At 33.0% G+C, this 26,343-nt stretch overlaps 1 protein-coding gene and 2 long non-coding RNA genes across 8 annotated transcripts in view; 1 reads left to right on the top strand and 2 right to left on the bottom strand.

The window, feature by feature from the left end:
- LOC552017 (alpha-catulin) overlaps positions 1-26,343 on the top strand; it is an 80,060-nt gene that overhangs the window by 35,822 nt on the left and 17,895 nt on the right. For all 4 annotated transcript variants that reach the window (XM_006562299.3, XM_006562296.3, XM_006562298.3 and 1 more), the window contains 7 exons: positions 2,417-2,606; positions 20,044-20,321; positions 21,422-21,664; positions 24,989-25,252; positions 25,552-25,803; positions 25,974-26,133; positions 26,209-26,327. In XM_006562299.3, coding sequence (XP_006562362.1) covers positions 2,417-2,606; positions 20,044-20,321; positions 21,422-21,664; positions 24,989-25,252; positions 25,552-25,803; positions 25,974-26,133; positions 26,209-26,327 — 1,506 coding nt within the window. The remainder of the gene's footprint in view (positions 1-2,416; positions 2,607-20,043; positions 20,322-21,421; positions 21,665-24,988; positions 25,253-25,551; positions 25,804-25,973; positions 26,134-26,208; positions 26,328-26,343) is intronic.
- Positions 6,020-20,126, bottom strand: LOC107965484. The gene is made up of 4 exons (XR_001705483.2): positions 19,991-20,126; positions 15,214-15,277; positions 12,640-15,141; positions 6,020-6,702 (listed from the first exon to the last, which is right to left on the bottom strand). It is a non-coding gene; the product is annotated as an uncharacterized LOC107965484 (long non-coding RNA).
- On the bottom strand, positions 21,573-24,982 carry LOC102656582. 3 transcript variants are annotated; one of them, XR_003306076.1, is made up of 4 exons: positions 24,449-24,982; positions 22,814-23,024; positions 22,328-22,656; positions 21,574-21,706 (listed from the first exon to the last, which is right to left on the bottom strand). It is a non-coding gene; the product is annotated as an uncharacterized LOC102656582 (long non-coding RNA). The 3 variants fall into 3 exon arrangements; XR_409381.3 differs by lacking the exon at positions 22,328-22,656 and having other exon boundaries at positions 21,573-21,706; XR_003306075.1 differs by lacking the exon at positions 21,574-21,706 and having other exon boundaries at positions 22,018-22,656.

Genomic DNA, 26,343 nt, shown 5'->3' with positions numbered 1-26,343 from the left:
TAAATTACTCAAATATTCGTTCGAATCATTATAAAATTGTGCAAAAGTATCTCAACTACCCCCAAATCTTCTTTACTCCATTCCCCATTTTCTGCTCTCCCTCTCTCTCTCTCTCTCTCGAAATCGTTTCAAGACGAATAAAGTCTGTTAAAACGCATCTACGTCTAATTGTGCGGAAAACGAGGCGCGTGTGCGAGTATACAGAATCTTCTCGCCCGAAGCGACAAGGTAACGGGGTTACGCTTGTGTGCACGCTTTCTTGAATACACCGTTCGCCATTTATACACCGGCCGTGCGGAGGCGGCACGGGAAGAAAGATCACAGTCTGCCGGTCGTTAGCCGCTAGACAAAACAATCCGAGCCATGGATGGATGCTTTCCATTGCGAGCGGGAAGGGTTTGCTGCATGTAGATACGCAGAGCTTGTCTTTCATGCGACACGCGCGAGGAAGAGATGCAACATTAATTAGAAGGGGGTTTGAATCGGTTGGTTAATAATAAGGATCTCACTTCTAAGCATATTCTCGTTTTCTATACGCTTTCGGTTATTTCCATGTTGTTGGTTCCAAGATCGATGACATTCGAGGATTGGAAATGTAAGATATATGTATATATATATATTTTCTTTTATATTCAAACGAGGACAAGCCAAGTTAGTAATTAGTAAGAAGGGATAATTTTTCGAGGCTCTTTTTTTTCTAATTTTAATTAATATTTTAAAAGGATATTTTAATATGGAAAAGGATGTTTAAACGAGAATGGGAATATCTATGAATGAATGAATATTGGAGATTGGAAACCCAATTTTTAGATTCCTCTTGTTCGGATATCCGATACTTTCAAAATGCTTTTCCTTTTTTTTATTGAGATCGGCCACTGAAAAAAAGTATAATCCAAATTTTAATCATCAATTATATTTGAATATAATTTAATAATTTATTTAGGATTTACGTGATCAGTTCTCTGTCTGAAAAATATTCTTTTCCCAATATTTTCGAGAATTACGTATGAAGAAATATTTCATATTTCATGTGAAATGATCGATATAAATTTTTCTTGAATTAGCTACGTATCCCACTCCACTTATAAAATATATCAAGCCTTTGTACGTGACGTATGGAATCTATATATTGTATTCGTGGAAATTCAACCAATTTACCGGAGTTAATCTGCATGAATAGTTGCTTTTTAAATGGGTGTTTCATTCGCGGCTAGAATGGTAACCTGGAATACAGCCAGCCGATTGTTATATACACTAATTTTATTCTCGTTAGCGCGCGAGTCCATGGAATATAATTTTTTTTATTACATTTTTATACCCTTCGAAAAATTTTCGATAATCGCTTCGCGTTACCTCGAAGCTTATTTATATTATAATTATCGAACTATTGTCGATTAATTATCGATGTGACCAAGCACGAACGTGTTACTTTTTTTCTAAAGCATGTTGCTGTACTCTTTTACTTAAATTCTTATTTTATTTGGACGCAAATAGAATTTGTAAAATTTCTACGTAATATTTATTCCATGTATTAGAATTTTTATTTGAATGAAAAATGTAAACGTGTGCAAGATGAATGTTTAAGAAAAATAATAAATTTTCATTTATTCTATTATTATTTTAGAAGATAGAAGATATGAATTTATACGAGCATCTTAGTAGTCCAGTTGTTCGATTTACAATTAATTTGAATAAGATAGATTTCTATGATACAGAAAATATGGTAGATAATTGCAAATATTAATTCCTCTAAATTAATTTTTAATCTCGTGCCAAGAGGATTTTCTATGTGTTAAACGACCTAGTTAACAGGTTAATTCTTTCGAGGAAGAATGAAATTAGAAAAAAAAAATTCCCAGAAATAGGAACATTCTGAAATCTCTATAATCTTAGTTTCGGAATAAGCTCGATTTTTATTTTCTCCAATTTTGGAAAGAACTGACGTTAATTCTAATTTTTTAATTACCGACTCATAATTATTCCTCTTTACCTTGCACACATTGCATCCACGTTGTAGTGGTAATTGAATAAAAATAACTTTTCTCTGGTATTTCAACTCTTCTCGCGTATCTATCCTTATTTAATCCTCATTAATATCATACAATTTAGATTTTTCTTAAATTTGCTAAGATATTTAATGCCAAGATCGATATCTACCAATTTAAATAAACTGCACGTATCAAAAAATAATTAATTCCCAGAATTAATATATTTTTCTTCAAAGATGTCCACTGAATACCAAAGAAAATCATCTCAGATCATCAAGATCTACCTGAAATATTTAAAAATCAATTTTAATTTCACGAAATAATGTATTATTGAATTTATTACGAGAAAGACTCACCTCTGATTCAACGAGTCTCTGGAAAATTAATATTCCAAAAAATGTTCAATTCGTTTCCTCCCTTTCTTTCAGATTTCCACGTTAGTGTCGCACAGAGAACGTCCGCTATGTTCGGACAGAAGTCTCCGTGCCGTTGCCAGAGTCGGGCAAGCGGTGAACCTGGCTGTGGAGAGGTTCGTCACCGTTGGCGAAACGATCGCGGACGGAAATCCAGAGATCAGGGACGACATGTACCAGGCGTGCAAGAGGGCGAGAGATGCTGGTGAGTTCACCTTCTGTTCCAACTGTAAATTATGCAAACTATTTGTCGGGGTTCAACGGGATTTACCGAGACGATTCATCGTGCCTCAATTATCTCTAGCATGTTTTATTAAAGAGGAATTATTCGGAGGAATTATTCCATTCCATTCTTGTAAACGCGATCGATTTTGCCAGGATGTTGTAAAATGTTAATAAAATTTATAACACGATGTTTCATTCTTATTATCGAAAAATTGAAGATATAAATCCTTTTATATTATTTTTTCCAACATTAATTAGAAAATCTTGCAGATATCTCTTTTGAAAATTTACATCGAAAGATGTATCGATATAATTCTCGAAAACGAGAAATGGCTAATGGTTAACTGGTCGTTCGTGAAAATTTTTGTAAAAAAAAAAAAGGGAAAAAAAGAAAGAAGAAAGAAACATCGTTAAGCAAATAGAGGTGTTCTAAAAAGCCGTGCGAAGATTGTAAAGCGGCTCGAAAGATATAAAGACGTTTGTCACGAGTTGTCGCTTCTAAAAGCTGAAAGGATATCTCTCAGCAGGTATTCATGCCAACGGTGACATTCAGAGAAATGTACTCATTGTTACTTCCAACAAGTTTTACTCGTGCTTGACTTCGCCTTGCTCTCTTGACAGTTAAGAGTTGCTATCAATACCTGGCTACAGCGGTTCTGCTCTACTGGAAATAAAATCTTTGATAGAAACCCGCCATCTCGAAAAATCTCTGTCGATCCATCCATTTCTCCTCCGATAATACTTTCCAACAACTTTGGAAAATTTGTAGTAATTTTGTCGAGCGAGTTGACAATCGATCGTTTAATGACACTACTTGACAATAACGATTGAACTGTAAATCTTCGAACAGATTAAAATATCAATTGTTATGTAACGATCCATCTCGAAACTTGATTAAAAGCATATTAAAATTACCAAAACTTCAAACCGCTTTAATTCCAAAAATAATGATATCCGGCCAACGAAACGAACGATCATTAAAAGCGTTGGAACTTTCCCCTTTAAAATGCTCTCTCGTTTATTTCAATATGACTTTCGATTCCCGAAATATCATCGTGTAAAGATCGTATCGTATAAATTTATTCATTAAACCGTTTATTAAAATTGAGAAAACTTTGAACCGCTACAACTCTGAAGATGATAACTTCCGGCCATCAAGTGAAACGTCGTTAGAAGCGCGGAACCTTCCTCTTTAAAACGCTTTTTCGTTTATCTCGATACGACTTCCGCTTGCCGAGATATCATCGTTTAAATAGAAGGGTAATTTTTTTAATCGTTTTCTATCTCTCGCTCGCATCTTCTCTCATATTCTGACATATTCCAAACTCCAGACAAGTGACAGACGGTGTTCCTGCAAAAAAGCATAATACGCATGAGAAAAGATATATAATATAATAGGTCACTCTGTTCATAATTCCTTCATTATCTTAAGGATACTTTGAGTCCTTGTATCCGTGCATTGAGATGAAACAAAAAGAAGGTTTAATAGCATAGTTTTTTCTATTTCCTGAGTGGATCTTTATGACAAAATTTTTTAATTCCTTGTCACGTTTCTTTCATTTTCTGTCACATTGAAGTTTGTAACTTTGCATCGATGTAATGCGTTATTGTGATATAATTTAATATATGTTTTACGTGTTATGATCTATTTTCACTATGTTTGAACGTATTTAGATGAAAATCCGCAGTCTCAAAGGAGATTTTTTTAATTTTTTATGAGAGAAAAGTTTCAAATTTGTTTTTTCAAGTTATTTCTCCGTAGCGAACTATGATTGAAAAGGTTAGTATATTTTGAAAGCTATCAAATTTTTCGTTTTTCTCTTCGACATTTGACATCGAAGCGTACCATTTTGTATCTATGCCAGGACGACATATACGAGAGACAAAAATGGATCTTTTTCTCATATCTGATTCTTCAGATTTCAATTCTATAAACGTTGTAGTTCAAAAATTACAAGTTCTTTCTCAATTGATTAAACTTTTCGATAATTGAATTTACTCAACTTTATTTTTAAAATCTCAAACATATTTCAACAAATTCGATTCAAACACAAAATTGCTATTGAAGTCGTTGTCGTTGAATAAAAAATATTAGAGGAACAAAGAGCAGGTGAAAATGATTGCGCAACTTTTGTAAAATTGAAACCTGCTAAAGAGATATATTTTGCTACGTGGATGCAAAAGGGAGCAGACATTTGTGTCATCTCTCATTAAAACTTTGAGTTTAATACTTGCAAACATTAGATCGTAACGATGATAATATTTGTAATCTCTAAAAGTTTTGCCTAAACAACGCGTGAGAATCTGAAATTGTAACTATAAATTCAACAATTAAACTTAATAATTGAAGCTGATACTTTTTCAGTAAAATTTATACATATACCTCTCTCTCTTTCTCTTTCTCTGTCCAATGTTTGTTTTCGGTGAAACTTTTTTATCGATTGAACAAAATTGCACATGATATCGATGATACAACCTTAAAAAAAAATAATAAAAAATAAATCAACGTAATAAAACGAATGAAACGTGATGAATAACGCGTTTTTCTCGCGTTATGAAGTTTTATGAACTATGATTCGAAAAAAACTTTATTATATTCTTTATTATATTATAAAAATTATTTCTTGGGAAATTTTTTTAATAATTTCTTCAACAAAATCAGATTTTCCAGATTTTAATAATATTTTATTTCGAATCTCTTTAACCGCGATAAATAATTTTTACGAGTTTGAGATAAAATTTAATAACACTTTAGATTAATGAAAAGTCTTTACTGATTTATAATCTTTTATGACCTCGAGATAAAATTTGAGAGCACTTTACGCCACTGCCACGTTTGCCACTTTATAAATGGTACAAAGATTATCGCTATATTGACTGGTAGATTTTATTCCTCGTATTGCATCATCAGTCATCCAGTTTATCGATATCCTTCACAAGAGGACACCAAACTTTATACCAAAATGCTGCACTCGATTATCTTCGATGACAACTTTTTTTTTTTCTAAATTTTCTTAATCCTTTCATAAATCAAACTTTACAGTAAATATTTGTTTTAATATTCTTAATCATAGATCAAATATTCCAACTTCAAAATAATCCACATACAATTTTCTTCAATGATAACTTTTTTTCTAAATTTTTTTAATCCTTTCATAAATCAAATACAATAAATACATTTTTATTTATATATACAATAAATACAATAAATACAATTTTCTTCAATGATAACTTTTTTTCTAAATTTTCTTAATCCTTTCATAAATCAAATACAATAAATACATTTTTATTTATATATACAATAAATACAATAAATACAATTTTTTTCAATGATAACTCTTTTTCTAAATTTTCTTAATCCTTTCATAAATCAAAAATATTAGTAATATTAAATATTAAATAAAAAAAAAAACAGTAAATATTTGTTTTAATATTCTTAATCATAAATCAAACATTCCAACTTCAAAATAATCCATACGCAATTTTCTTCAATGATAACTTTTTTTCTTAATCCTTTCATAATAATCCTTTACAATAAATATTTGTTTTAATATTCTTAATCATAGATCAAACATTCCAACTTCAAAATAATCCATACGCAATTTTCTTCAATGATAACTTTTTTTCTTAATCCTTTCATAATAATCCTTTACAATAAATATTTGTTTTAATATTCTTAATCATAGATCAAACATTCCAACTTCAAAATAATCCACACGCAATTTTCTTCAATGATAACTTTTTTTCTAAATTTTCTTAATCCTTTCATAAATCAAATACAATAAATACATTTTTATTTATATATACAATAAATATAATAAATACAATTTTCTTCAATAATAACTTTTTTTCTAAATTTTCTTAATCCTTTCATAAATCAAACTTTACAATAAATATTTGTTTTAATATTCTTAATCATAAATCAAGCATTCCAACTTCAAAATAATCCACACGCAATTTTCTTCAATGATAACTTTTCTCTAAATTTTCTTGATCCTCAATCCCATCATAGATCAAACGTTGCTTCAAAATTACCCTTTGCAATCTTCTTCAGAGACAAAAAAATCTTCTTCAACCTTAAAAAAAAAAAGAAAACATTAAAAAGAATTTATCATAATTTCAATTATCGTCGACGTGATTTCGCCGTGATCCTTCAGGATCTTTCCTCCCCGATTCTCGCGTGGATCGCGTTTGAACAAAAACATTTCTCCCAGATCGTACATAATACGTACGAAGGAGAACGCCTCCGGCTGAAAGCTTCGAGAGGATATAAATGCAAACTCTCGTATGCAACTTTGCGGGAAGCGGGGTGGTAAGAATAAGGGAAAGAGGAAGAGGGGGAGGTCGGTGGTACGCGCTTAGGGCGAAACAATCCTCTGAAAAGCACTTCGCAACGTATCTGTCCTCCTCGGTTTGATTCATCGAGCCCCTATATACGAATCGCACGGGACGACAATGACAATGGCCGGGCAAAAACCGTGGTCCAAAATTTTTCCCTCCGGCTATTTTATTCGACGGTGATAAAATTTGATCGCGTGCATCGCTCGATGATGCATCGATGTGCTCGACGCGCAAAGTTTTTCTGGGAAGAGAATTAGATTCGGAATGAACGAAGAATTTTTATTTTTGGATGGAGTCAGAATTATTACGTTACGTTATCGAAATCCAATTTTGAAACTCGAATTGTTTGCAATCGTTTTCGAGTTGTTTCGCGCGTAAAATTTTCGGAGAAACGAAGATTTAGCTTAGGGATTATTTTAGGAAGATGGTGTAAGTATTATTATTATTATTGAAATCCAAATTGGAAATTGAAATTGTGAATTGTTCGACGATGTATATATAATGCTTCCGCGCAATTTTCTTCGATTCGACAACTTTCGAAACCTTGGAAACAAGAGAAACAAAACGTTAAAAATCAAGGAAAACGATTTTCATTAATTGTGTTTCGTGCTGGAAATGGAAATTTTGAATCGGAATTTAAATATTGCCCGTTTAAATATCCTCGTTTTTTAACGTTCACGTGTAAATTTCTTTAAATATTGAATTTTAAAAATGAAATATTTATCCAATTATTTTTTGCTCATTTTATTAATCAAACGATTAAAAAATTAGCAAATAAAATTCTTCGAAAATCACACCAAATGTATCTGTTCTTTTTCCTTTTTTTTTTACAACTAACAATCGAATTAACGAAAGAAAAATCAGCGAAAGAAATAAACGTATAAACTGAAAAACAATTCCAATTCCATTTGGCCGACAATATCCATCGCAAATGAATTGTTTAATGAAAATCTCCGCGGATGAAGGAAAAAAAAAACCAGGATTTTCATCAGGCAAAAAAAAAAAAAAAAGAATATTTCTGGGGATTTAAAAAAATTTCCGATTCCAAGTACCAGCGACACGATGTTAAATTCAAACACGGATATGTTTCGCGTGGAAAAGGGAACATTTGCCACGTTGAATGTTCCCCGGTGGTAACATCGAGAAAAAAAAAAAAAACTCGAATAAACTCGAGTGATCGTGTCCTTTGTTTCGTTTCGAATAAATTTCGTTTTGAAATATAATCCATCGTGATAAATCATATATTTCTCGCGTTGAAGTCGCGTTTTCTTTCTTTCTTTTTTTTTTTTTTCATTTCTTCCACGTTGTGTGAAAAAAAATATATATACATATATATATATATTTATATATACACATCTCGAAATGGCCGGTGGTACGCGATGACCCATATTCCAACTTGGTCCTTGAAAGATTTTTCGCTGTCTCAAGTGGAGCCTTGAGCAATGTCTTCTTCGGATGAAAAACAACCGAAAAATGTTCCATTTCTGGCTAATCGTTTTTCTCCTTTTTTTTTTTCACGATTAATTAAAGCGAAAGAGGATTCTTAAGAAATGCACGACTCTTATATATTTTCGAGAAAGTTAGTTTGCAAAGTAGTGCAAAGTTATTTGCCTAAAAGTGTAAAAGTATTAGTCGATAAATTACATGTAAATATATTAGGATGTAATAATTTCTCTATTTTAATTGTTTTTTTTTTCTTTTTCTTTTAATTAAAATTCTTTTCTCTACGTTTTCTGGTGAATTAATTTTGCGTCATTTTAACTTATTAATAGAAATATATCTTGCTGGTATTATTATCTGTCGAAAATTTAGAATCACTAATTTTAAGATTACTATTCTCTGCCTTTAAAAAATTTTTTAAAATCTATCTGTTTATATTCTAGTTTTTCTAATTTATTATTCAAGAATTGAAAATTATTTCAGATAGATTGTTTAACGACGATGTAATTGTGCACTAAATAAAGCTTGACGATTATAAAGATCAACTTTCAAAGCATTGGAAAGAAGCATTGATGCAAAATATACTAATCTAAACAGAGTTATTAAACTCAAAGAGAAAAGATTGCTTAAAATCATCTTATTACATAGATCAAGATTATTCCAGATATTTGTCGATATTTTTTTTTTTTTCCCCTCCACGTTTTTCAGAATCCAAAAGTTTTCCTTGCAAAGTACCCTCGAAGAGAGTACTCGAAACAAACAACTCACTTTACTCTGACCTATATTTTTACTCGTTCTTATTACGTTATTACGCCATTACACGATTCATCGTGAGCTTTACTTCCATGCTTTTCCAACTGATATTATCATTTATAATATTATTGCTTATCTTTATTCGAAGTTCAATTACGTATCAATACTTATGCCATTATTTTTCTTGGTGTTGGTATATCATTAAATATCGTCATTATTACAATTATTGATAATATTTCTCTTCTAAATTAAAAAAAAATAAAAAAAGGAAACATATTTATTTACTTTTTTTTTTACCAAATAAAATATTCAAAATACTCATGATTTAAAATAATCGATTCAAAGATGGAAGAAATTAAACAAGCTTTATTTCGAAATTATTCAAATTTGTAAATGCCAAATAATACTGCTAATGAACGATCCTTATCACACGTTAACTCCATTCTGAATGTAATCCTAATCTCATAAATGATATCATAAAGGATTAATTCAATTCACGACGTGACACGTATTCGAATAAATCTTCGAGTCATTATCCGATCATTCGACTCAATTTCGCTCGATCCAATTGAACGTATTTTCTTACACGTGCATAAAATAAACAGATACGATTATAAAAATACGATTCGATTGAGACACGATTTTTATTAAATCGCGATGCGAAAGAGAAAAAGATTCATTTTACAGGGAATCAATTATCGATCGCGTTTCGAATAATTCGCCGTTTAATCGAGTTTATCCAAGCCAATACGCGAATGAACCGCATCGACTCCACTTTGTTGTTCTTGATAAAATAATAAACTGTCGAGTTTACGTTCGGAAACATTCGGCAAACTCGATGACACGGCGTTATTCAACGTATGAACGTATGCCAAATTGAATAATTTTATTAGCAACTCGACCGCGAATGCGTTCAAACGTATTTTCTCGTCGTACCGAAAATCGTATTGTCGACAACAAGTAACAGTAAAAGTAATTCATTTTGACGGATTTAAACGCGGTTGATCTTCTTCTCCATTATTTCAAATCGTTTTCTTGTAATTCCAATTTTTTTCTTCCAACTTTTCACCATCGATAAATTTCAATAATTACTCATTCGATCTTTGTCCTATTAATTAAAAAATCTTCCATTCAATCTCCCCTTTCATTTAGATAATAAATTTTCTTTGCTTGAAATAATCCACGTATTTCGTATACGAAAATTACATCGAAATGAAACGAACGAGTTTTCTTTGGGATTAAATTCCTCGTTCGACCACGAGGAAAATTGATGAAAAATCAATCAACCGGTTTAAAAAAAAAAAGAAAGAATCGTCTTCGCGAATAATTTAATTAAAATAAAAACTTGGGGCAGATCGATGGTTAAGAAGATACGCGTTTGATAAACGCGGCGCTACGGCAATCAGGCCATGATTAATTGCTAATTGGGACTGGTAATGGGAACGATGGGGTGTCTGGACGCGGATCCGCAGGAAATTGCGGCGATTTCGTCCGCAAGAACGATTGCTCCCCCTCCGCCGGACGATAATTTACGATACACGGACTCGAAAATTCCACGATGAATTCGAGACCTGCACTTCACGCCCTCCCCAACACACACACACACACACATACTCTGTATTCACGGTTGACATCGTGGCGTGAACTGGAGGGGAATAAGTTTTGTACGGGGCCAACTAAATTTCCTCGCGTTGTCCCAGATATCCTAACTGGATAACGAAATAATTTCATGGATAAAATCTCGAGTAACGACTTTTGCCTCCCTTCTATGCTCAATATGATTTAATAACACTGTGTGTGTGTGTGTGTGTGTGTGTGTGTGTGTGTGGCTCGTCAGTTTTAAATTAAATAAGAAATATAAAATTTGTCTGCAATGAAAGATTTTTAAAATAATATCGATCAGATTATATTGCAAGAAAATTTTTTCATGTAATCTTTATTTCTTGTTAAACGTCGAGGCGGAATCGATCTCTAATGAACTTATACGAATATGTTGTACATGCAATATCATAATAAAAATCTCGAGGTTGATTTCAGATAAAGAAAAATTCGAATTTTTCCTCTCGAAAAAAAAAACATACTTACGAATCACTTCTTAAAACTCGAACCGAACAAATATTTGCGTGTTGCCGTTCCACTCTCTGAAAACCCGGTCTGAAATTCAGATCTGGCGTGGAACAATGAACAGATAGTATCGAATAAACGAGAGTAACACGGGAAAATGTAGTACGAGGTCGAAAGTCAAGAGGTTTGGACGATGTTAGTTAAGAGGACAAAGGGTGTGAGAGAAAGAGAGAGAAGAGAAGAGAAGAGAAGAATAGAAAAACAAGGAGAAATGTTTGAAGAGAAGACGGAACGAGAGAAGATTTAAACGGCTCGTTCCATTCAAATCGAGACCGATTTCCATAGAATCTCTTTATTTCTTGTTTTTCTCCTGAATCGATTAATATTTCGCGAATTTAACGAGCGCCCTATCTCATGAAAATGCAACGGCCTCGAATAATACAGGATCGAGCGCTTAATAATTGGAATCATCACACTTCGAAGGTGTCACAAGGGTGGATAACCATTCGATTCGTATCGTATTTCGAGATTATCCCTCTTAATCCATTTGATATTACAGCTGTATATTTATATTTACAATATTATCACTCGGTGGAATCGCTGAGCAATTTTTAAAGAAACTGAACATTGAAAGATAAATTAGTTTACGGATATGCTCGATTAAGTTTCAGCTTAGAGAACGTAATTTCTCCATTAAAATCATCGATCGAGATTTTCTACACAAAAAAAAAAAAAAGAAAAAAGGAGAAGAGAGAAAGGAGTTTCTTTGTTGGTGAAATTGAATTGTAACGTGGAAGAAGAACGAGCATATAAGCGAGCGTGAAGGCAGTTTAACCTCCAATTGCAGACTTTGCTTCCATGAAAACGGAACGGTTTCAAATGTTTCGTAGTCTTGGAGTGCTTTGCGGACAAAGATGAGCCCCGGAAAAAGAGTGGAAGGGAAGTAAGGCAGAGCAACACGGGTCGAGAAAGTGGCGGAATGCCAAGCGATATATCGTTGCGAGCAATATGCATAAGTTTCGGAATCAAGCCATCTTATAATATTATCTTATATTTATATCTTTTATTCAAATTCATCAATTATTCTTTTTTTAATTTTATTACTCGTGGATCTCACGTTCTTTGTCATTTTTAGTTATCATTTTTTCCACTTCTTCTTTCTTTTTCTTTTCTCAAAGCTTTAATCTGACAATTATTAGATCGCAATTTTGCAAACAAATAATTTTATGTAAAATATACAAATGAATCAAAGTTGTTCAGAAAGTATTGGAAGTTAAATTACGTTTCTTTCTTTCAGAATGTCTACAAATTATTGCAATTATTAATTCAGAAATGCATCGAGGTTAATCCTGGAGATTTGGATAAAAAAAATGATTATTAAAGACGAATTATTAATAATTAAAAATTATAATTACGTCGTTGATCCACACTTAAGACTTGACAAATTTTAGCAACTTCTTTACGAATTAAATTTCGTCTCGATTAAATTTTTTCCTTCAGTTTATTCTTCTCGATTTGTTCGTCAATTAAGGATATCGATCGAAGAAGGATCGAAAATCGTGACACGATTTGGAAGCTCCAGTTTTTCCTTTTTTTTTCTTTTTTGTCTTTCTCTGTCGTCGTCCACTAATAACCGCATCGATCAACAAGAAACGGTAACTTCTTCCACAGACAGTGTACCCTTACGATAGACGGCACTCTATGCTATTTTTATCCGGGCTACCTTTTAAGATCGGGTCAAGCCAACGTGCAAAACATTTATTAACCTCCAACAAGCATTTTCTAAAGACGAAGAATCAGGCCGGGTGCATTGTTTTCTCTCATATCTATTATACGCTACATTTCTACGATTTTTCACCATTTTCATCTTTCACTGGAATATTATTTATATAATCCTCATTTCCTCTAATTTATCTATACTATAATCGATTATCAAAAGCATCCATGCATCTTCATCTTAACAACTTATATCTTCAAAAGAATTTTCAATATTTTCGAGACAGAGCTTAAAATTTTAAATTCTGAAACAATTCTTCAAATCTCGAACTCTTTTCTACAAATATTATTTCCAATTGAAATTACGATAATCAATGCACTGTGGACGATATACGAATTTTCATTAAAATCAGATTTTTCGAAAAGGAAAAAAAAAAGATCCAACGACTCTTGTTTTCCGAGAAACGTTCATTTTAAGACGAATCCAAGTCGAACTTGAATCGTTTGATATCTGTGCCACGTGTTTGCCACGTTGCTCTATTGGCAGCCGTTTCATATTGCGACACGCGTGACGCACAGTCCCCAAGGATTAATCAGAATTTGCGGAAGGAACGTCGTTGGCATATTTCACGTCGATAGATAATTCCCTCTGGGGAAGGGTTCATTTTTCACGCGCGCCCGAGAATTTCGTCGATTTTCCAACTTTAACGCGCCGTTTGATAATATTGGTGAAACGAATATCGGGGAATAGATTCGCGCGATTCGTTTCGTTCGAATAATTGCCCCGTCGACGTTGCGTCGACGCTGGATTCATCCATGATTACGTGGCTCGAAAATTTATCGTGAAATTTCATTTGCATTCGATCGAATCGAAGGAATAAATTTGTATCGATGCCCTCCATTTTCGAGGAATCTCTTCGATCACTGAAAATGTCAATTTCAATTGTCTTCTTATTATAATGTATTTTTTTTATTTTGATGATCTTGTAAGTTTTTCCATTTTTAATTTAAATTCAGCATCGAGATCACACGTGGAAAAGAAATGATATCTCGAATTTTTAAATCTAAATCTTCGGCAAAATAATAATTTATAATATCTTCTTTTAGAAGATTTTGATCGCGAGAATACATTGATCGGAATCGTTGCTTCGATATCGATCAGTTCATGTAGATCCATCAAGTTCTCACCACCAGCGCTTGATTTATTACCGTTTATGGATCCTTAGAAATGGACCATGGATAGATTCGTTGATTTATCTGTGCCCATTGTCACGACAAAGGATCAATGGTGCCGAACTACCAATCGGTGAACTGGGTTATACGCAATGCGCCTATATTGCGGTGCGGCGATATCTGTAATCCTCTGCTCTCGAATTTACATGAGAAACTGTATAGGGAGGATGATCCAATTCCGTCCAATGTATATATATATATGTACAAATAACCACTGGAATTATTTCCAATTTGTAAAAATACTGTGATCGAACTGTGGATTGTTTCGCTGTAAAACAGAGGATCTTGCCTCTGCACGTTTATTATAAATGGAGATTAAAGTTCAAGCAAGTACAAATTTTTTCGTTTCCATTTTTCATTTTTCATATAGATTCATAACTGATTGTTTGTTATCGAAATGTAAGCTCGTTTTTTCTATCCTCTTGAAATAATACTTGAAATGAAGATTGATTAGAGAATATTCGTATCTTTCTAATTTATTAGAAAATGTTGAAATCGTTGTGGCAAAATTTATCAGTTTTATCCAATCAGATCCAAATGGACTTGGATCATCTCACAATTAATCAAACAATTTATTCGATCGATCAAATTAAACGAAATGTTGAGATTTATTAAAGAGAAATTAGTTAGATTCTTAATACGATTCTTTCTGAAATTCGAAAAAATTTCGAGTTAAATATCTGCAGCAAACGATTTAATCGTGAAAAATAATACTACTTTCCTAAACTAAACATCGTTACCGCTCCCTTCCTTCGCGCAATTTTCTTGCAGAAAAACAACGTAACGAATGTTTGGATTGCTTTCGATTATCGTTAAGCTTCGATGCGATTGCTCTTCTCCTCCCTCGATTACGCGCCGTATTTCGAAGAGCTTCTCTCTTTCTCTCTCCAAGAGAATTCTTTATTTCTTCTCGGTTTAATCCGATTAATCGAGATTGTCGCCGATGTGTCCATCGAGGAAAGTAGCTCCTACAAAATTTAAATAATTCGAATCAATCTTTCCTTTTTTCAAGATATCAAATTATATGAAATTACACTTACTTTTAATCATGAAAAAAAGAAAATATTGTCCGAGTCTTGTAATTGCAACTTTCCTCAATTGTACCTGAAATCAATTTGAGATTAATGATGTGCAACATCACGTATTATATTGTTATTTAAGAATCAATTAATTAGGAAGGAAAGAACTTCGTATTCTTTTCTTTCATCTAAAAATTTGTCAAGGAAAAGTGGACAAGGATTTCCCTATAAAAATAGGATTGTATCGAATTAAGCCTGATATTGATCAAGAAAACAAAAGGGAGGAAAATAAGAAGAGAATTTTCGAAATACTCGAAGAATAACAGGATGACGTTTGATGTGCAATATCACATATTGTATTGTTATTTAAGAATCGATTAATTAGAAGGAAAGAAGTTCGTATTTTTTTCTAGAAATCTAGAAACTTTCATCTAAAAATTTGTCGAGGAAAAGTGGACAAGAATTTCCCTATAAAAATAGGATTATATCGAATTAAATTGATCAAGAAAACAAAAGGGAGGAAAATAAGAAGAGAACTTTCGAAATACTCGAAGAATAACAGGATGACGTTTGATATGCAATATCACGCATCGTATTGTTATTTAAGAATTTAAGAATTGATTAATTAGAAAAGAAAGAAGTTCGTATTCTTTTCCAGAAATTTAAAAACTTTCATCTAAAAATTTGTCGAGGAAAAGTGGACAAGGATTTCCCTATAAAAATAGTATTGTATCGAATTAAACCTGATATTGATCAAGAAAACAAAAGGGAGAAAAATAAGAAGAGAACTTTCGAAATACTCGAAGAATAACAGGATGACGTTTGATGACACTTCGAAAGAGTCGAATCGTTACTCGAGTTGCTTTCGCTTTCGTTGAACAATTCGGTTGTTCGCGTCACAGAGAGAGAAAGAGAGAGAGAAAAATAGTACGCACGTTATCGAATCAGGATGCAATGCAATGCAATGCACTTGTGCGATTGTTAAATTGGGTCAAGGGGGATTGCATGGCGTACTTGATTCTCGATCTGCATAAAGCATCGTAAGGTTTCTCTATCAAGGCAGCTGAACTGATCACATTACACCGAACCTCCTCTACTAGGTTACCACTATTCGAGTGAAACTGTATGTAGAGTAGTGTAAATGCATTCTCAGGACACGTTTTTTTTAGAATCAATGATTCCAGAAACGAGGACAAATAATAAGAATCAGAGAAATAAAGAGTTCAAGCTTATTTACTTGAATTTGGATGAAGAGAGACGGATAGGGAAGAGTATAGTGTGAGAGAGATAGAAAGTGTTTCACTTTATTTGTTCTTTATCTGCTCTCTTTAGAAATCTATCAAAATTCTATAACATATTAAAATTCTATCAGCAATTAAACGAAGAATTATTGTAGAAATTTTAAGAATATTAATAAAAAATTTTTTAAATCGATTTCTATATCGATCGAAGAGGATAATTTAATTATCCTATCCAGGATCTTATCTAGTCTTTCTAGTCTTTCGTTTGCTGCTTGCGTGGAGTGTTGGGTGAAATAGTTGAATACAAAAACTGGTTACGTTATCTGGTTACGCTTCGTTAAACATCTTCGACATTTATTATAATCCGATCTTTACGCGTGGCTATCGATACGATATCGCGTCAGATAAAAAAAGAAAATTCTCTCTCTTGTTCATCCTTTCGATTTGTCAAAATTCGTAGAAAAATAATTTCTAAAAATTTCTGCTCAGCTTTTACAAAATCATGGAACGATAATTTTTATATAAAGCGAAAGAATATCGATGAACGATCGACTGGTTGGAGGAAAAAAAATATTTTACGCGGCAACGTAATACAAATATATCATCAACTCGCGTTATGTAAGAAAATTACATAAGAAAATTAAGAATGTAAGATAAAATTAAGATGATATATGGTTGAAAGAAAGGTCGCGAAATTAATATTATAAACAACGTGAACCGTAATATGGATGTTAATGAAAATAAGTAACCACCGTGATACGGTGGCAAATTCTATTATAAATTTTATACCTCATCCCTTCCATGAAAGTTTCGCCGCGCCTGTGGCTTCCTGTTCCCTTCACCAATGAACCAGCACACATCTTGAAACTTTATTTTTGTCGGCATTGACTAGACGTGAAAATTTACGGGAGTATCAACTTGTACGTCCGCGCGTACAAACTTTCCAATAAGTAATACCGAACCGAGACGAGCTCGTAAATAACGTTCCCCGCGCTCTCATTTCCAGGCGGAATGATAAAAGTGTCAAAATTCTTCCGACAATTGTCGATACAAATTTTTTTTCTCACGAATTTCTACTCTTGCCACAACACAAGAGATACGAATTTTATTTATTAAAATATGTTGGTCGAGAGGAGAGTGAATAATATAAAGTGGAATAAAATATTAATCGACAAATTATTCGGCAAAAGTGGAACAAGCTCGTAGGAGAAGTTTTAGAGAGTTTGTGATTTAGAGTATAGTAAACATCGAAGAGAATATTCATGAGGAACTTGCATGTAGTATAAATATATATTTATACGCGTTGATACTCTGAAATATAATAATGATATTTTTCCAAATTTTTTTTAAAATTCGAAAATACGAAAAGTTACATAAACTGATTATACAAATATATTTATATGTCGACTCTCTGAAATGAAGAACGATACGAACTTTTTTCTCATTCGAATTCTACGTTCTGAGCTTTATTTTACCTTGAAGTAAAATCTATATCTATAAAAATTCGAAAACATAAATTTTGGATCTAAAAATTCCTCGTCTTTCTAAATCGAGGTTACATCGAAGATAAAAATCAAAGGATTTACGGCATTCTGTTTTCCTATAAAAACGAATTTTATTTACAGCCAAAACTTGAATATAACAAATCCGAATTCGTAGAATATATAACTTGAAAAAAGAAAACTAACAATAAAAGCTTTAATGTCGGAATGAAGAATTTTCCCTAAACCTTAGCTTCAAAGAGGAAAATTATGATTTTCCGATCCGAAATAACAAAGTCGATATCGAAACAAAACGGTTTAACGATCATAAATTTGCTGTCTAGTATTTTTATTGGATTAATTAAAAAGCGCGGAAGAAAAGAGAATATCGAGAAAATCTCGCGAGGGGAAAAATTAAGTCACGTTTGCGAAAAGGAAAGAAAAATAGTATGATAAACGTGACAAAAACGCGTTTGACGGATGATTAAAAAGACGTTTGTAAATTTTATAGCCGGTTAAATTGTGCGATTGATCGATTCGTGTATTCATAAATGCACAGGTTCAAAGAGAAAGATTATATGATAGAAACGCGTTCACTAGATTTCGACCAAAACGAATCGGACTTCTGATTTTTATATATTCGAGAATTAACGAGTGTGTAAATTTTATTAATTCTTGCCATAATTTGGAAAATATCGGCAAAAACTAATTTTTTGATAGAAAAATTTGAAGAATTTAAAGGATGTTGCAACAATATGCGAGTTGAATTATTCCTGAAAATATCGAACTTTTTAAATTATAACTTATATACGAATTGATGTTGAAAATTATTTCTGATAATTTTTGTAGCATAGAAAAAAGTAAAGTTCAAATGCAAAAAATGATTGCGTTCCTTGATATTTTATTTAATGAAATAAAATATCAAAATCAGTAAACTTTAATTTTTTCAATAGTGGAAAAATTGTCTAATTGCATATATTACAAAGTTTTGACTGTAAAAATTCGATAAAGAATTAAGGAATGACTCGAGGATATCGATTTTCTTTCAATTTAAAAAAGATCTCTGCTATTAGTTTCCCGATGAAAAATATTGAAAGAACCGAAGGGATATTCTTCAACAAAGTTTCCAAGAGAAATTTCTTCCAAAGAAATCTCATTTGACAAATCGTAACGGAAACAAATTAACAAAAAACAAAGGAATAATAAGGAAGAACGGAGTTTCGTATAGTTAGTCGTAGTGGAAATTGCTTATAAGCATGGAACAGACGTGCAATTATGGTGGAACACCTGTGTATCCACTTTATTCTATCCTGTGTATATTACGGAATGCTAAAAAATAGAAGTTAAAATATCCATCCTGGGTACACATATATGTAAAGCTGAAAAAACGTGTACCAATATAAACAGGAGGTATGCATTTTGCCATACAAGACTATCTCATGCAATATTTATCAACCGTTATCCGAGTTTATTAAGTTTCGAGAAAAAGAAAACCAACGCGTATGCACTTTTTATTCTTCTACGAATGTTTATAAAATAATAACAAATGATTGTAAATTTCCAATTCCAAAGAAATTTCGTTTCGAAAAATCCATCGAACCATTCAATAATTTACAACGTATTAAAACATATGTAATAACGCGACAAGATGAACGTAGAAAGAAAGAGAGAAAAATTTCAGGGAATTAAAGAATTCAATTCACTTTTTAATTAGAGAAAGGAACGATGTTCTTTAAAAGTGAAAAGAGGGGGCGGGCAAGAAAAATGTAATCAATATTCTTCGCGTTACACGTTGAACGCGTTCCACAAGATGATAAATATTCATACGCGTGGGATGAAAGGAAATTCGATTGGCGATGATATTGGCGGCGAGATGCAGAGACGTCCAAAGGGATCGGAACGTGTGCGTGCGCATCCATTTGCATACAACGTATATAATATCCGGAGGGCATGTTAATCCCCCTTAACTTTACACCCCATCGCACACCTTTCCATCCACGAAATAAATTCGGAAATTTTCGCCCCCGAAATTGAAATTAATTATTGATTAAATCGTAAGCAACGAATCTTGCATACCTCTCATTTCGTGGGAATCGAAGGATGATGGTTGGAAAATAATGCTGTTGCAGGCTCGGCGATCGAAAAATTATGCGAGTGCGCGACGGAGGACAGCCTAGCTGACCGAGGCTCCGTGGTGAGGGCCGCGAGATGCCTCCTCGGCTCCGTGACCAAGGTCCTCCTCCTGGCCGATATCGTCGTGGTGAAGCAGCTCCTCCTCGCGAAGAAGAAGGTCGCCCGTAGCCTCGGCCGCCTCGAAAGCGTTTCCAACTTCACCGAATTCGTCAAGGCTTTCAGCCAGTTCGGGGCGGAAATGGTGGAATTGGCGCATTTGACGGGTGACCGCCAAGTAAGTGATTCCGTTTCCTTTTCGTTTCCTTTCGTTTCGATCCAAACCAGATTTTCTACTCGATACGAATCTCGCTCCCAAGTTAATTTTAATATTTTATATATATGTATCGATTTGCGTTACGTCAATTCGCGAAAAGGAATTTATTTATTATTCCAAAGAAATATGAAAAGGTTGAATCTGATTAGAAATATTACTAGAAAGAAACTAGTTGTTAAGAAAGTGACTATTTTGAATATCGTTGAATACTTTCATTTTTTATTATATTTAAAATATTAAAATTGATTCTTTTTTTCTTTTTGTATTCGCAGTTTGAGTCACGCAATCTCGAGAATAATAATATTAATGCGTTTATATTAGTCCAGTCACGATGAAATCGGAACACAATCGAGCACGAGACAGAGATTGATTCGGGCATCTACATTAATCCTTATTCGACTCATTTAACGTGAATCATGGTTCTTGACAGCTTTGTAATTAGTATTCCGAGTTCATACGTTACCATTCTATTTTGCACGGCTTTCAACGTCCCCTCCCAGCCGTATCCTTCTATTGCTAATAGAACGATCTAAATAGAGATAAATCAATGCACCCTCACCTGTGAAGGAGACGCGATTAAAAAAGGATAGAATTTAATATTGAACCGAGTTCAGAGATAAAATTTAAAACTCTGTGCTAAAACAAGAGCTACTATTCAAATACTAGATATACTTTAAAAGTAGAAATGTAACGCAATATTGTGATACAATTGTAAGAATTACGAGATAGAATAATTCAAGTGATTCAAACTTGATTGTTATCTTTCTCCTCCTCTCTTCGTTTCTTTCATTTTGTCATCCTTCTTTCATGAATTCTACAAAATTTCAAATCAATTAATGACACATCGATAAACAAATCGATTAGAAAATTGTTAGTGATATCGATCTGTTAAACGTACAAAATTTATCCATCTTATCTTAATACGTATCAAGAGGTGATTGACCTCTCGGTTCGATTTCCCTTGATAATCGGCGGAATTACGTTCACGATGTCACGAATGCAAGGGGCAAATAGCAACACGTGGGTCAGGAATGAATGGAGGGAACGTTTGGAAATTTCAGAATGACTTGAAAGACGAGAGGCGAAGGGCGCAGATGGCAGCGGCTCGCCAAGTTTTGGAGAGGAGTACCATGATGCTGCTCACGTCCAGCAAAACCTGCCTTAGGCATCCGGAGTGTCCGTCTGCCAGAGAGAACAGAGACACCGTTTTCTGCCAGATGCGAAGGGCCATGGACTTGATACATTACGTGGTCAAAGACGGTGTCCTCGATTGCAGCGAGTCCCAGTCTTACTCCAATTCCCAGGTAAATGGTTGGAAATATTCTTGAGATTGGATACAAATTATTCTAAAATAATCGTCAATCAAACGTTAAATAAAATTGGAATAGATTGAAGATAATGAATTGAATTGTATTAGCAAAAGATTTGATAATTATATTACTATTCTTATATTTGCATAAGAATATAGTTAATAATTTCTAAATAATTAATTATATACATTTTAATGTATATTGTGTTATTATTTTAAATTTCGAGTGAAAAGAATATCTGAATATGAAAAATTTTACACATTGATATAAATAAAAATTACAGTAATTAAAGAAATGTTTAATTTAAATATATACTAAATTTATAGCATTGTTTAAAATCAGAAAAAGAAGTAAAATTTTAATTTTTGGATCGATCTTTGAGAAAGGCAAATATGAAAAAAAGAAGAGATCACAAATATTGTAAAAAATTGTAATAAAATAACGTGATCAAAATTTTAGATCTAAGTCTCCGTTGCATATTTCTGTAGAAATGTAAAATATGTGCATCATCTGTACACACGTTAGATGCAAACACAATTCCAACAACAAGAATTTGTTGTTGCAACGTGATTATACATTCATGAAATTTTCAACGCTACGAAACGATGAATATTATACTTTGCTTATGAACCAAAATACGTATTTCAGAATACGTACAGAAACAATGTGTTGTAGGAAGTAGAAAGAAAACATTTACGATGAAATACATTCGAGATCCTGGATCGAATCCAAACAGCTTTCATTTGCCAAATTCTTTTTTTCCACGTTTAACGTACGATGGAGTCAAATTTTTCGTGACCTTGACTCGTTTTTCGAGACAAATAAAAAAAAATAGATGAAACTACGAAGCTGTCTTTGCCAAAATTTTGAGGGGGGAAAATGTAATAATTTTTGCATAAATTTTCCTTGACTTGTTCAAGTAGAATAAATCGATAGGTGATCAGACGTGTAAGAAACGCAATTGTCAAAACTTCGATTCAAAATTTCTAAAAAAATTATCAAAGAAAATATTAATTCTTTGTGTGTAATAATTACAAAATTATTGTAAAATAATTTAAAAAAAAAATAATGAAATTATTTATAAAAATTATAAATATGTAAATTACACTTTAAATTATTTAATCATACCTTGTCTTTTCTTACCTCTGTGATTTTACATAAAAGTTTTTCGGGGCAACAAACTGTCCATTATTAAGTTCCGATGTAGACGAGGTGAAAATCCTATCTAATCAATTTCGTGAAAATTGAGGATGGGTGGTATACCGGTTACGTTGACCTCAAATTATGTGTGTCAGTCGCAGTTCCTTGCTCCAATGATTAATTACGAAGTTCTTATTACATTCAGTTCTTATTACTGAAAGCAAAAAAAAACACTTGATAAATATCATTCTTCTATTTTAATCTTGAAATAAGATACATTTTAATAGAAAATTTATTATTAAAAATATATCGAGAATGCATACTTACAATGAAAAAAAAATCAAGTAACCATCTATTATTTAATATCAAAAAGATAGCACAACATTTCTCAACAAAATTTCAATAACAATATTCATATGTAATAATGATAATAAAATGTCGAGAAAAAAAATATATAACGAAATGTAAAAATTATCGATAATTTTGAAAATACTTTTGCAATATCAAAAACAATAAAGTAAATTCGGCATAAGGGAAGCGCGCGTGCATTTCGAAATACGTTTCGTATTATTCCATTTGACGAGCTGACACGACTTTTCGACGCCGTCTAAATCGACAAGGGTGAGGGAGTAGTTTGCTCTTGCAAGTGGATGCATTTTCAAAATTTAAGAAATATCTCGAGCACAATGGAATGGATGGGATGTATCGACAGAAATGCGAATTGATATCGTACCACGATTAAGGATAGGTGCATAGCGAGCGACGCCGAAATGGATGTCATAAACGTTGCGGTGCATTCTTCGCCACGTGCCAAATTGCAGCTGGCGCATTAATGCGTCGATATAATTTCAATTTCTTGCCAATTGCACACGGGATACCGGCCAAATCTTCCCGCCATTCCAACAATTAATTTGACAATAGAAATTTATTTACTCCTCCCTCGAGCGTTAAATTAACTCGACTCTTAATTTTGTTTGACGCATTGATTCATTATTATGCATAATTTTGTTGCAAGAGAATATGAATGCGAATTTGAGATTATTTCAATCTTTGCAAGTATAATAAATAATTAAATATAATATTAACTAACTGTATACAATACATTTTGTTTTTATATTATAATTTGTACATTATATATTTCTTTTTGGATTGCATTTCTCATCGATAAATGTCAAAACTTTTTAATATCGAATAGATGCATCTATTTCCAATTTTTAGAAGCTAATTTCTTTCAACGAATATTTCACAAATTTAAATAATTCAATATTCTTCGAATATATTTCAACATTAAAACGTTCAATATTCTAATGCTTGATTCTTTCCAAATTTTTGAATAAATTTTTAAATAAAAAATATATATATATATTCTCTCCAAAATATTATTTCGTAACAATTATTTCCCTCGACGTACTTCGATAACCTTTTCCCTCGAACGAAGCGCGTTATGACAATGAAGTTCGATTGGAAGTTCGATAAAGCTTTAAAGTACCAATGAAAAATTTATAACGTGCAGATTGACCGATAATCGAGGAGGTTTGAAAGGAAATATGGATCGAGGTGCTCGGTCACGTTCAAGGATCCCGTGCGAATAATTACTAACTAGAAGAATGCATAGTTAATCGACGCCATATTGCATACCTGAATGCACCCTTGGTTAAATGGGATCGGTATCTATGCTGACCTTAGAGGCCAAGCCTCTATATTTAGTTATGGCGTGCCATTAAAGCTCCACGTGCTATCTCGATATCTCGCTGTAAACACAGAGATTGTTTATCACGTGCATGATCAAGCTTGAAACGATCCTCCTGCTCTTCCTCTTCTTCTTCTTCTTCCTCCTCCTCCTCCTCCTCCTCCTCTTTTTTTAAAACATTTTTTCTAAAAGCAATTTACGAACGAATATAAATAGAAAATAAATATAAATTGTATAATAATAATAAAATCCCAGGGAGTAATCGAAACAAACGTGATATTTTTAACTAGAAACTTAAGGAAAATTAATGTAATAGAAGGCGAATTGAAAATATAACGATCATCAGAGGGGTCATAAATCAAAAATCTCATTATCCTCTTGGTGCAGAGGGAAGTTAAATATTTGGAAGAGGAGTAGGTTGTACGTAAATCTGGCCACCCTCTTGGAGGGTGAATATCTGGGCTGATCTCTGGGTTATTAATTTTCAGAGTCCACAGCAGGAGGATTGGGACAGCAGCACGGCGTTCTCCGCGTTGAAACACTTCGAGAGGTTGGTCGAAACCACAAGAATGACCCTCCTAGGACCTGGTTGTCGAGAGACCCTCACCGCCGCGTTAGACACCGTCATCGAGAGGACGCAGGATTTCACCGACAGCGCGTACACGAGCCACGAGCACAGAGAGAATATACTTTTGCTTTGCGATCGGGCGCAACTCGAACTTAACACCCTCCTGCGAATTGGTAACAGTATGGTAAGTATACTTTTTCTCTCTCTCTTTTAATCGTTTTACGAACTTGTGTTGAGAGACACAAGAACAAATAATTAAAAATCTATAGAACGCACGTGAATGTACAAATAATTTTGTATATAAATAAAATTTAAAATTCCAATGTTAAAGCTGTTTTACATTGAATAAAAAATACACATACGTATATGTGCATAAAATATTTATAAATGTATAAAATATTTGTTCGTTTAAATCATGAAAATATACGTGCTCGTTAAGAGAATATCGAAGCGAATAATGAAACGATTAATATTACGTGTTAGAATTACGAAGGCGGCGGTGGCTCTCCGAGTTCTGAAATGGAGCAAGCCGTTCTGGGAGTGTTACGTACCACCAGGGATCTTCGCCAGCAGCTGTGCACGACCACAATGGAACAAGCGGCTGATCTTGGACAGGTAACTAAAGCGGGTCAGGAACTTGTGTCAACGATCAGGAACGTCGCTTTGGCCAATGACAGATATCTTCTTCAAGAGAGCAACGAGAAATTTCGCGAATACATTGAACACATTCTCGAGGTGAGTTTATTAAATCTTTTTGAATCTGAATATAAGTATTTTAAATTTCTCTTAAATTTTTTAAATTCAAAAATTATTTCGATATTCGAATTACGAAAGATTTTTGTTTCTCCGGAAATTCTATTTTTTCAAATATTTAACAATTTGATCATTCACGTATCGATTAATAGGTGTGCAAAATGCTGAGACACGTCGCGCTCTCGGAATCGTTGCAAGTTTCAGCAAAGTTCACTGAAATTAACTTGAGAATATACGGCCCTCAAGTGGTGACAGCGGCGTACACTTTGGCGAGACATCCTACGAGTAAAATCGCCAAGGAAAACTTGGAAGGTAAACTATTAACGGATTAATAACTTGTTGTAACTCTCTCTTTAAAATATAAAATATCCACTCTACTCGTTCCAGTATTCGCCGATATGTGGCAGTGGCTCATGACCGATGTGACCACAGTGGCGAAAGACGTGTTGGAATTAAACCAAAATCGACCTGAGAAACAAGTTTACATGTCATTGCCACGGCCTGGAGTAAGTCAATTTTTCA

This window comes from Apis mellifera, linkage group LG14 (genome assembly GCF_003254395.2).
Source record: "Apis mellifera strain DH4 linkage group LG14, Amel_HAv3.1, whole genome shotgun sequence".
In the NCBI taxonomy this organism is placed as follows: Eukaryota; Metazoa; Arthropoda; class Insecta; order Hymenoptera; family Apidae; genus Apis; species Apis mellifera.
This window is presented reverse-complemented; position numbering and strand designations above follow the sequence as displayed.